General features: G+C 43.6%; 1 protein-coding gene across 1 annotated transcript in view; it reads right to left on the bottom strand.

Moving 5' to 3' along the window:
* C1QTNF8 (C1q and tumor necrosis factor related protein 8) overlaps window positions 1-12,016 on the bottom strand; it is an 18,540-nt gene extending 6,524 nt beyond the window's left edge. The window contains exons 1-3 of the mRNA XM_019512704.1: window positions 11,796-12,016; window positions 1,587-1,827; window positions 113-202 (exon numbers count right to left, since the gene is read on the bottom strand). Coding sequence (XP_019368249.1) covers window positions 113-202; window positions 1,587-1,812 — 316 coding nt within the window. The 5' untranslated portion in view covers window positions 1,813-1,827; window positions 11,796-12,016. The remainder of the gene's footprint in view (window positions 1-112; window positions 203-1,586; window positions 1,828-11,795) is intronic.
* Between the last annotated feature and the right edge of the window lie 1,067 nt (window positions 12,017-13,083).

Genomic DNA, 13,083 nt, shown 5'->3' with positions numbered 1-13,083 from the left:
GTGGAGTGCTCAAAATAATCGGAGCTGTGGAGAGGCTTCCTCCGGCCCACTGAAAAAGCAGCATATAGTTGTTTGCAGGAATGGCCGGATGGGCCAGACTGGCCTTTCTGACCTTTCTGTCCGTTATAACCACGTAGCCCTTGTGCTCCCTCCTTTCCAACTGCTCCAGGATTTCCTCTGTCTCCCATCTCACCTTTTTCTCCTGTAATCACAAAAGACTCGTTTTCAAAACTGACGCATTTATAACATGGGGCACAAACACCTCGGGATGGAGGGAGGCAGCCAATATTCAAGCACAAACACATCTGGATGGAGGCAACCAATGTTCGACCTGATAGAAACTCTCCAGGTGCCTTCAGGAGTTCTTGTCATTCTTAAATACCCATTTAAATCTGAATTTTGGACCATCCTTATCCCAGCTCCCACAAGGCCATACTGCTGGGCGGCCCATGTTGATTACCCAGAAAAAGGAGTCCCCTCTAATTTTGCTTTATGTTTTATGGCCAAAATTATTAGAAGGATTAAACTACAGAAGTCAAGAACATGTGTAAAATGTGACAGGAAGTGAAGGTGACAGTGCTATTTTCTGTTTAGTTAATTAGGCAATAGTCTTTGTTAAAAAATGCAGGCAAAGTACAAGAAAAATTGTTCATCAAACTTCTGGTCCCTACTCTCCAGAACTTACCTTCCTCATGTTTGCACCTCTCTGAGTTGCAAAATCCAAACTGTCTTCATACAAATATTTGCAGAAAGTGATTTTTTTTGGCTCATATTAGAGCTAGATATAGTTACACAAGTAAACTCATTTCAGAGAAATAGTTTACAAGGGAAGTTAGACCAGGGAAGATGGGGAAAGATGCACCAGTTTAATTTAGGTGACCAGTACCAAATACTGAGAGAGGGTGACAAAAACAAAGGACAGACAACACGAGGTGATATCCTGACTTCACTGAACTTCTGTGTTGGTATCCAAAAATCAACTGTGTTTCATATATCTGACTCAGTGATTAGCATACACACAGAGGAGGAAGGGGAGATACTATGGGTGTGACCGATGCAGAAGAGAACAAGATGCCAACATTTTATCAGAGATTTTCAAGGCAGAAGGGACCCCCGATGACCCTCTCATCTGTCCTGAAGCAGGACAGCCATCACTGAACCCACCCACTATCTCCTGCATGAAGCCTAGGATTTCTATCTGTGTTATACCACGTATTTTTAGAAAGAGACCCAGTTTTGATTCAGGAGCCTCTGAGTGAGTTGAGAGTCCATTAACTCTTTCATTCCATCAGTTTTTTGCCCTTGCTGTAAAAATCTTTGGACCGTCTGAATTTGTTCATCTTGAACTTGAATCTTTTCCCTCCTGTTATCTGGTACATTAAAGACCTAGAGAGTATCTCTTCCACCTATTCGTGCCAATGGACAGGGAGCAAGTTGCCACTGGTGCCTCTCTTGGATGAACTATAAATGTTGAATTACTGAAGTTTATGGGTACTTTCCTCTCTAAAGGAAGAACAGAGGTTATGAAGTTATGGTAAATAGGCCAAATGTAGAAGAGGATGCCCCTCCTACCATGCTTGACTCACCTTTCAGGATGGTGATGTCTATAGTGGGCCGGACTTTGGGTACCGAATAGGCAGGCTCATTGCTCATCCTCGCGTACCGCAAAGAGGACCCTGAGACGGGCTGCTCTGAAGGGCCGCAGCATCGCACACACGACAGCCGCCGGACTTCCCGTCTCGGCGAGCCCTTTTCTAGCAATGTGCCCACGTTCACAATGGATACCAAGAGCATGAGAAGCAAGGCACTCATCTTCAACTCGGCCAGCTGGAGCAGGGAGAGTAACAGTCATGATTAATGGGATGATTCAACGCAGAGCAACCGATGGCCATCTGTCTGCTTACCACAGGGTGCACTTATTATTTATGCTATTGTCGTAGCATCAAGAGGTCCCCATCAGGGGTCAGGCCTGATCATGTTAGGCGCTGTACATGCAAACAACAAAAAGCCAGTCTGTGCCCCCATGCTGCTTCCCATCTAGGTATCCGTTAGGAGAAAACAGGCAGTAACAACAAAAAGCCTGGAGGGGAATACAAGGCAATGATGAGAGAGTTGGTTGTAACTGGAGTTACCACGTACACATGACAAAAATTTCCCTTAATGCCATCACACTTTACATGGACACAAGTTTGGGGGGTTTTAAATGAGTCTGTATCATCACAAACTCAGCCACATCCTGATGTAATTTAGTTTGCAAAGTTGCAACTTGGAGCGTTGCATCCATTAATCGGTTAGCTCAATCCCGCCCCCTCCAAGTATTAAGGTAATAATAATCATTTTTGATTTTTTTTACCATCCCTAATTACTGTAATTCCTTTAAAAAAACCAAAACAACAAAAGCAAATATAACACATATAATTCTCCAGAGTTTTTAGGGGAAATGTGAATGTAGGAGGGTATGCAACTCTACATTTTCCCTGGCAAATCTTCCTTTTAGCCTTTTGTTAGGTAACTGCTTTAACACTGAGTTAGTTGGTCAAGCGGGGCTTTTGATTATATCTGTTTTCTCTCTCAGCTAAATTTCCAGGTAGGCTTCATATCTGAATGACTAAATAAGCCTGCTGGGAAGTCAGAGAGTTGCTGTGAATGTAAACGTTAAGTAGCAATGGCTTTGCACAAACACTGGTTCTGGATTTTTAATTATGGTTTTCTACAGTATTATCTGAAGGCTCCAAAGTGCCACAGGGAAATGCAGAGATGCAATAGATGATGGCTAGGCAATCACTCCTCTTCTCTATCTTTGTATAGAAATGTCAGTCCTTTTACCAGGAATTCATTGCCCGCTCCACTGATTTTCATACCGCTTCACCACCTCACAGTCACAAAGGTTCTGGCCTATAGTTTTCTTGTTAAAAGTTATGCCCTTTTGGGGCCTGATCCAGAGTCCATGAAGTCAAAGCAAAGATTCTCACTTTGTCAGACACTTCACAACTCCCAATTTTGCAGCAGGCTGTCCCGGATGTTAGCAGGGAGGTAGGAGAGGTGATGGCTGGCATGGTTCCCAAGTACTGCCAAGATTTCAAACCATGGTATGCCAGGCTGCGGTTCCTCTGGGCTGGGAACTATGCCAGGTTTAGTGGATACAGAACAGATTGCCACTGTGGGGAAACTACTATCATAGCAAATTCAGGTTGAAGGACCTTGGGGGATCATATCTAATCCAACCCCTGGCTCCAAGCAGGACCAGCCCCAATTACATCATCCCAGGCAAGGCTGTGGCAAGCCGGGTCTTAAATCCCTCCAAGGATGGAGACTCCACCATCTTTCTAGGTAACTTGTTCCAGTGCTTCATCGCCCTCCTAGTGAGAAAGTTTTCCCTAATATCCAACCTCAACTTCCCTTGCTGCAGCTTGAGCCCATTGCTCCTTGTCCTGCCATCTGCCCCCACTGAGACCAGTCCGGCTCCATCCTCTTTGCAGCCCCCCTGCAGGGAGTTAAAGGCTGTTATTACATCCCCCTTGGTCTTCTCTTCCCCGGATTAAATAAACCCTGTTCCTGAGAAGAGAAGACTGAGGGGGAAGTAATATCTGTCCTTTGGACTATAGGCACTTTATAGGAAACATCCTCCTCGGGTTCTGGCTTTTGACTTATCACCACAAAGAATGAGAAGCTCACTTTTTATTTTTCTATCGTACTTCTGTTGAACTCACTGAGAGGCCTGTCAAATGCTTATTAGCATGCTGGACTATTTATAATCATTAGCATGAATAATAATACCTTTTAATGTGAAAGCAGTAAACAGTTTTCAACTGACTGGAGAATAATTGTGATGCTTCTGTTCACAACGCAACAGAAATCTGATCTTGGGTGTAAGCTTTTGGGAAGTTAATGGGCTTTAATATGATGCAGTTTGAGGCCAGACTTCTCATTCATGTGGATGTCCTTTTACACCACTCCAGAATGAAATTAGGTGTGCATTCGGTCTCCTTATATTGCCAGATGAATGTAAAGGGGATTAAAGCAAATTTGAAAGGGGACCCATATCGACAGTCTAGTCAGGTAGTATGTCCTACTTACATGGCACATTTTTTATGAGGGATTCCCTGTTTTCAGACCACAAGTTTCTAGGCTTGGTTAGGTCTGGTCTAAAGTCAAGAGGACTATTAGCTATGTTCAGTCATATAACACCCCCCCCCCCAAAACTAAATCTATTGGCTGTTCAAGACCCAATTTTATTTCACTGAAAAGTAGTTTGCTTTTTTCATGGTTTTGGCCCATAAAGCAGTAGCCTAGGGGACATGTAGTAGAACATTGCATCGTTGCAATCTCAAAGCATTAGGCGAAGGAGACTTAATTGTTTTCCTGCCTGCTTGTATTGCTCTTGTCCAGGAGAATCACAGCATTCATTAGGAAAAATATTTCTGATTTGGATGTAGATAGAGGATTCATAAATGTAAAAATATTAGTTCTTGTTTAAAGCACGTAGTTCGGATTAGAATGGTGATTATCACTAAAAGGATCAGCATGTCTGTGTTGGGTTTTTTCCTTCTCAAAACAACAAAAAAAGGGGAAAGTTTTCCACTTGGGGACTATTTAGAAATTTAGGTAAAAGAGTGGTGTTTGGGGTCTACACAGAAATAGATCCATCTATCCATCCATCCTTCCATCTATTAGGGCTGTGCAGAGCAGGTAATATTCGAGTCGACAGCCACGTCGAATATTAAACCGGGTCCCGCTTCGATTTGCCGTCTGCTTGGAGTCGACGCGGCTCCGCTTGGACTCGAGGTCGAAGCTCAGTCGTATATTTGAGCTGCTTCGACTTCCCATAGGCTATAATGGGGAAGGTCGAAGCAGGCTATAACTTTGGCATTTCTTGTCTGATCTTGGTGACACTTGCAGGAATGGTAGCTCCTGAGGGGCCCACACAACCTGCCAACTTTCAACAAAGTCGCGGGAGGAAAGAGGCTGCATCTGAGTTTGGTGCGGGGAGAAACTGCAGCTCTCCCGCTTGCAACGCCCCCTGCTCCCCTCCGTGCAGGCTGGCCAGTGTGGCCACCTGCCTTTCCACCCCACTTCATAATGTGTCCCTTCGTGTGTAAACTGGGACCTCTAAGTGTGCCGTGCGCCACGGGTTAGATTTCTGGATGTTGTGTCAATGTGTTTGTGTGTGTAGATAATATATTGAGAAGCGTTGGTGTGGTGGAAAGAATGAATGATGTATAAAAAATATATATATATTTCTTTTTCATTCCGTTTATTTATCTGTTTGTGTGACTAAGTTGAAGCTGAACTATATAAGTAAGGTCACTAGTTATTCAGAGGAGTAAAGGAGAGAGGTACCAACATATCACTGCCCAAGTGTCAATAGACATTGTGTTAACTTCATAACTCTCCATGCAGTTGTGAGTGCTCTGGCAAGTAATTACAGTGTGACTCTCTAATGTATGAGTCCTTAAACAATTCAGAATACAAGTATTTGAATAATTACTGTACAGTTCAGTGTATTAAACACAGTGCTTCACATATTTTAGAAAAAAAAAAGGGGGTCAGACTTGAATATCTTGGGGTTCGGACTTGGAGATCTACAAGGTCACTTCTGACCTGACTTTTCTATGATATATATATAAAATACTAAATGCCTATATATAGAATAGATCCTAGGCTACTACTAACCCTATCCAATATAAGCGTAAACTAATATGAAAAGTAGTTATAAAATAAAAGCACCAACTTCTCAGAAATCCCTGTTGCTAGCATTGCAAGCAGGGAAAGATCAGGGCTCCCAGCCGGCGTGGCCTGACGCGGAGGTGCTGGACAACACCAGCAGCTCAGAAATGGACCCCGAGGCAGAAAGCAGGGAGCAAAAGTGCTGCTTTTTCTGTATTTTCTCTGGCCCTCCCCCAGAGCACTGGGATTGGACGGGACCTCAGCGAATGCTGACAGGTCACTGGCCAGCTACACATGTCAGTCATGAAAGCACTCCTCCCCCTCTCCCCCTCCCTCCCCTTACTTTCCTTTTTCCTGCCCCCATAGGGAATCCAGTATAGGCAAGTCGAATATTCGACCCGCGCTGTTAATATTCGACTTCCGGTATTCGATTCGACAACTATTCGACCAGCTGCTATTCAACTCAACTTTCACTTTTCAAGGTCAAATATGTCGAATATTTGTCGAACTGAATATTAAGTCAAAGCTTTGCACAGCCCTACTATCTATCTATCTATTGTACGTTAGAGAGAAGTATTATGATAATTACCCACTGGGGAAATTGTCAGAATCTATGATTTGTTCCATGATTCATGAAGCATAAGGATGTGCAGGGGTGCAGGGCGGGCAGGTTTGTTTTCATCTGCTTTGGGAAAAACAGTCTATTGAGCAAAAAAAAAATCATCTATGGCGTACAGCTCTTGGAAATCAAAGCAAAAATGTTTCCTTTAAGGGTCTTGAATTTTCATATCTGCGGGTGTGTAAGCATGTGTGAAAACCTTTATAATTGGACATCTCATGGACTCTACATGTGGTTGAGGGTAAGGCCACTGTGGTGTTGGAGTCTGCATGTGAAAATAGATTGTCACATGCTGACAAAGAACTAGGGAAAGGAGATAAAAATAGAGAAAAAGCAGGTAGGGGAGAGCAGCAAAGAGAGCACTGCGGCGGGAGAGGACAAAACCTCACAGTCCAGCACTTGCAAAGTTGCATCTCAGAACACAATTACAGAGCAAGCAAAGGGGAAATGGAAACCAAGGGAGCAAAATGAGGGGATGAAAGTGAAAACCCACGTGGGATTAGAGGGAAGGAAAGTAAATCCAAGGGGGAAAAAAAAAGAGAGAGGCCTGGAGGAAACACTTAAAAGAAAAGTGCAAGAAAAAGAAAACCTAAAAACAAAGGTAGAGCCCCTAACATAACACTGCTGATGGAAATATGGGTGGAAAGGGGAGATGTGTTTTTTATTAAAGATGGTTACTGAGATCTTACTGTACCAAGCGCAACGATAACCTTTTTCTTCCCAACGAGGCAGATTTATCACCTTTGCAAGCCTGTGAACGACAAACTCGGATACATTCTGCCAGCACCTCCGCTTACACTACAGGAAAGATCTGGCAGGTTGTGTCTTCAGCAAATGATTCAAATTCCAACACTGGGGGAACATTTGTCCTACTTTTTCATACTGATCAGATGTGCCGGCGTGTGTCTAGAATGATGTATTAGTTCAACGCAGAATGCCCGGAGATGGCAGAGCTGATCAAATTCCTGTTTGGTCATCCTTCGTGCTACTTCTCCAGAGAGGGGGGGAGACATTTCCAAAGAAAAAGGACAGAAATAGAAACCGAAGATAGTTTTCAGTGCAAAGACACTGCATGTGGTAGGGAAATCTTAGAATCCCAAAATATTTCAATGTAGAATTGTTGTTTTCTTATTGAGTTGAAAGCTTTGAAATGGGACACTATACTTAAGCAAAACTGTGGGGGGGAGAAAGCCGGCAGAATCTGTTTTTTCCATCCAATGACAAATTTGGAGACTTTACATAATTGTTCCCAATAATTGCACAAAGATTAAATTAAAAAAAATATGTTATGAAGTGACAAAAATAAAACGTGGGTCCAGGTCAATCAAAATATTTTGTGCTGATGACATTGAAAAACGTCATTTCAATGTCAGCTCTGCAGTGGGCTGGTCCTGATGATCTTCCAAGGTCCCTTCCAGCCTTACAATCTGTGAACTATATTTGGGGTTTGAATTTTTCTATGCTCATTAGCTTAAAAGTAAAAATGAAAGGGCATGTCACAGATTCACAGAAGTTTAGGGCTGGAAGGGACCTTGTGAGATCATCAGGTCCAGCCCCCTTGCTGTCAAGTGGAAAACTTTGAATTTTATATTTAGAAAACGTAAAAAAAAAAAAAAAAAAATACATTTGTTGATGGTTTCGTTTCAAAACCTTTTCAAAATATTTTCACTGAAAAAAAAAAAAAGAATTGCCCCCACTGACCCTCCAAATTTTGTCATCTAGTGAATCAGTATTTTTCAATAAAATCATTTAACCAAAAAATTCCTGATTGGCTCTTCTCATCACATTGTTATAACCCCGATTGATGGCCACAATGTTCACAACCCTGGGTACTCAAAGAAGAGGCTCAAAACGTTGGTGGCTTGTCCAAAAATGCAATCCAGGTCATTCTGCCTGCCGAATGCTCTCTCTCCATTTACTTTCAAAGACCCAAGAGCAAAGGGATAAAAAAATACTGCAAGGCAACCCACAGTTGGGAGTCTTCGCAAAGAGATGGACGCATCCCACAAGGTTCAAATTAGGAGCCAATGTTTCCTACATATCGGGTGCCCAGCTCAGAGGTTGAAGATGAATCACAAAATCATCAAAAAGTAGGACTGGAAGAGCCCTCAGGAGGTCACCTCGTCCAACCCCTTGCTCAAGGTAGGATCATCCAATTCCAGTTAAACTAGATACTTATAAAGCATAAAAAAAAGGTTTAGCCATGACCTTTGGCCTTCTGTTTTGATACTCTTTTGTTAAAGTCTTGGTGCAATCTGATCCTTTTTTTTTTTTAAGTTTAAGTGGTTGGATTAAGCTGTTTCACTTTGGGCTCACCTCTCACACCTACCTCAAGTTTGCAGAGGGAAGACCTCTAAAATTATCTGCAATTTTTGATAGTTTGTCTAAAGGGAGCCCATCTTCTCAACCTCTTGAGGTCTGCCGTTCACTAATTCCTTTTACACTTGCGACCCACGTTCCCTAATGACACAAGCGATTAAGCCACATACACTACGACACTATAAGACCTCCTCATTACAATAGCTGCACATGCGTTACTGTCTCTGATTTTCATAAATGAACTTTTGGTGCTTTAAAGTGATGTTTCTTCTCAGCTAATCTGATTCCAATAGGTAATTACTATGAGGAATGGAAACTGTTTTTTTCTCCTATAACGGTCTCAAGAGACCTGCTCAGAACACAGCATAAGCACAGCTAATTTCTGGTGGCAAATGAGATGGAAGAAAAATAGCTGAAATTTTCTCTGGACAACCAAGAAAATGAAACTTCTTCATGCATTAAATGGGGATATCTTAAAAAAAAACCCTTTAGCAGTTAAATTGGAAGCTTGCAAAACATGAAATGATTCAACCATGACCCTTGCACTTCTGTTTTGATACTCTTTTGTTACCGGCTTGGTAAAAATCCTATTAAAAAAATAATAGGAAAGTGGAGCCTGATTTTTGTGAAAGCATTATGAATCTGATCCATAGGAAGCCTTTCCTACGGTATTTCTATCCAGATGAGAATAGAAAAATACTAGAGTCTCATTTAATAGTCTCTCTTCCCTGCAGCAAATCCAGCAGGTTTTTGCAAAGCAAGCATCCAAACTTTTGAATGCATTCCCAGATACAACCTGAAATAATAAACCTGTATTGCCAATGGCTGAGCTCTCACTTCATTGTCAAAGCAGGTGTTGCATAAATTATGGATCTGAAGAGTTTTCTCTAGCCACGGACACTGTTGTATCATATGCTGCGTTTGATCCAGAGCAGTTATACAAATACATTACCGCTACTCTACAGCAATTCTTGATGGGCTAATTAAACACCCCATAAAACAGCGACCAGTCTTAAATATAAACAGATAAGGCTGCAACGTTACAAATAGCTATGTTGCAAACTAAACTCCGTGCGGATGTGGTTTAGTTGCCAATGTAGTAAACTCATTTAAATTGTAAAAAAAACCCGTATGTGTACAGCGTGATGCAATTAAACCACAAAAACAGCCAATTTTCGTCACGTGTACAAGCGCCCTTCAAATCCAAACAGTTCAGGAATCTCTCCCAGCGGGAGGTTCATACTGCCCCTGATGGACAGCTGTTCTTTGAAACGATGGCCTAGTTCTCAGATATTTTAGTGCCTTGTTGCACACTGAGATATAATGAGCATTTTTGCCTGCCTGAATATCATTTGAGGAGCACACGGAGAGGAAGAGTTGGCCGTGTCACTTAAAATACCAGCACAATTAACAGCCTTTTGCAGATGCCTTTCTGTTGGCTCCCTCTCTTCACATGTTTCAAAGCATTTGGGGATGACTCTCCTGAGGAGCAGCTCGTACCAGAAAGTCCGTGGCTTTCAAATGTGGTTGCTTACAGCGAAAAGATCTTTTCCCAGCATCCACTTTGTCTGGATACACGGTGAGACCATCAAAAAGTGCACCTTTGAGCATGGAGCACAACCCTAAACTTCGATATGTCCCAAATTTAAAGGAGCTGAGATCTGCACCCAAACACTTCAGAAGCTTGGGTCACATCCCAAATTAGTAGCTGCTCCGTGGTTTCACAGTCGCCTGAACAAGAGGTTAGATCCAATCCTTACAGTTCAGCAAGCCTTTGCTCTGATTCCTAATAAAGAAGAGATATATCATTCAGAGCTGGCAGGCGCTGACATAGTTCCACTCTGATCAAGGGAGCAATGCCTGCTTTCATGCCATGTGTGAAATTGCCTTCTGCTTCATTAATGATTTGGGGTCTCAAACAATCATTTTTCTTGTTACTGTTGCAAGTGTTGTTATTAATACGGCTATTGTTTTATCCATTTGTCTTACAGAACCGCTTCAGAGCCTCGGTCGTGGCCCAGAACACCAAATAAAAGTGATCACTGCTTACTAAAGACCCAAGGGTCCCTTCCTAGTTCTTTTTTTCCCCTGAGCAATGTTTGGTGGCGTTGCTTGCCAGGAACATGACTGCAATGGCTTGGAGACTGGACAGGGTCATGTTTTTTTATTGGGCGGGCCCTGGGAAGGAGTCTCATTTTCACATGGCCAGACAATGATTCAGCCCTGCTTTTTGGAGAAGGAGGACAAGTTCCAGCTCAGCAACTGCCCAGAGGAAACACGAGCTGATGAAACGGGCGGCTCCTCTGCTCCTTGCCGGTAGAAATGGAGTTCCTCCTGGTGACGGCACCGCCTGTGAGTCAGTGGCTTGCGGCCTCGGTTTCAGCCACGTGCTTCAGTCATGTGGATGATGACGATGATGATGGTGAGTCTTCATCAATCACATGGAAAAAGGTTTCTTTGCAGCATGAGACCTCTGCTTTCACTCCTTGGCAGCCGTTGCTGCTTGCAAAGCAAAAGGCCAAGGGCTGGTGTTGACTCCCATTGGATAGACACTTCTCTCCCTTGGTCCAGGCAATTCACATGGCGATGACTAACTGATGACTCTACCAGCCCTCTGCTAAGCCACACGGGCACCACCGTTAATCGGCTGAGGCTAGGGGAAGAAAGCACGCTTCACACCCCTGCGATTCTTGGGCAAAGCTGGAGCAACACATGTTAAAGCTGTGAATGTTTCTGAGCCTGGAGCGGGGGCTGTAAAGACAGCTCCTACATCTGCCTTGCATCTGTGCTAGCAAAGAATTGATCTGCAGGCTGGGAAAGCAGAGAAAGCCCCCTTAGCGAAGGCAGCCATTGGAAAGTACAGCGGGGGCACTGATTCATGTGGACAAACCTATTGCTTAAAAAAAGCCTAGCAGCATGAACGCAATTTCTGCGGGGCATGGCAGGGGTGGCAAAGGAAGTGATGAGCATTAGCAGGGACATCTTAAAGCCACTAGCACAATATTCTGGAAAGTCCCCAGTCAACCCACTCCTTTATTTTGCCTGTCCCAGTGCAGCGTAAAAGTAAAGACCAAGTCACTGTACCAGTATTTTTTTTGTGACTCATTCAAGCCATCAGCAGCGACTGGGTGGGAACAGTCCCTTCTCCAGATCAATCATTTTTCCAGCTGTTTGCATCCAGTGAACTTACCTTGTGACTCAAAACCTCCTTTTCTCCTTAGTTTCTTTGCTGCTGCTTGGGGAGCTTCATAATATGAAAGCTACTGTTCATTTAGCAGCCGGGCTGGTGGCTTCTGCTGCTTCAGTTTCCTTGCTGGTATCCAAATGAAACACAGAGCATCAGTCCAACTTCTTATGAAACTCAGCAGCTGTAAGTGCCCTGCTTGGGACAGGGTTGGGTGGTTGGCTTACAGCAAGTGGTGCAGCTTTCAGCTCCTTCCGGCCCTTTTAATTTTTTTTTCCCGTAGCCTCTTTAGCTCAGAGACAGTCTGTCAGGCTCCTCTAACAGCTAGAAATGCAGGATTAAAAAAACCCCAGAAAACCACAAATGGCTGTTGTGGCCAACAGGAAGTTAAAAATGCAAGAAATACATGGAGCTGATTTTTCCTTGGGATATTCAGCACCTTTGCAGCAAAAAAAAGGGGGGTAAAAAGTTTTGCATTTTATACAAAGGAGATGAGAGCACCTGCTAGGATCCTACAGCATAATCTGCAGCTGCTCCTGGGAACTTATAATGTGGAGGTGTTGCCCCGTCCCTGCTTGTAGGCCCCTAGCTGCCCCAGCATGCAGCCCTTCAGCAGGGCCTACAGCCAGTTTTCGTGCTCTGCTTTTCATTATTAAACCAAAACAGAGGTGGCTCCATGTCGGAGGAGGTTTAGGCAGAAGGGAGGGACGGCATGGAAAGTGTCTCCCTTTCCCTGCAATGGTTCTCCTACATCTGGAAAGCAAAGCCTTCAACCTGGCGAAAGCACGAGAACATACTTTTGCAGGTTGTCCCTCCAGTCTCTTCCTCCCAAAGTAAAGGATGGCAAGTGAGAATGGACTGTATGGCAGATGCGAAGTGGACAGGTGTTATTACCTGTTTCTTTCCAGACTTTCTTTCAGCCCTATCCATTTCCTACCAGAGCCCGGGTCACGCTGAGAGTGCAGCGATTGCAATTATACTGAATTGGCAGCGTGGATCTATTGTATTTTTGCTTCTCTGCAGGCGACTGCCCCTATCTCATGTATGCAGAGAATTAATTCTGGGAGCAAATTCCCTATTTCTCTGGTGTCATTCTCACTTATTTTCCAAAGGACCCTTGCATTAAATGAATGCTGAAGTTCCTCAGCAGGGTTGAGGTCTTGCCAGTTCTCTGAGCTACCAGAAAGCAGTAGTAGGTTGTCATCTCCTGTGTGGTCCAGCCCTGGGAGGGAGATGAGGTATATGTTTGACTAGTGGTTTTTGCTCCTATTTGCTGGTGGGGTTCAGGCTCCCA

The sequence above is a fragment of the Gavialis gangeticus genome, unplaced genomic scaffold, assembly GCF_001723915.1.
Source record: "Gavialis gangeticus isolate Ggan-Ray unplaced genomic scaffold, GavGan_comp1, whole genome shotgun sequence".
NCBI classification, from domain to species: Eukaryota; Metazoa; Chordata; order Crocodylia; family Gavialidae; genus Gavialis; species Gavialis gangeticus.
Note: the sequence above shows the minus strand (reverse complement) of the source record. Positions and strands in the feature narration are given on the sequence as shown.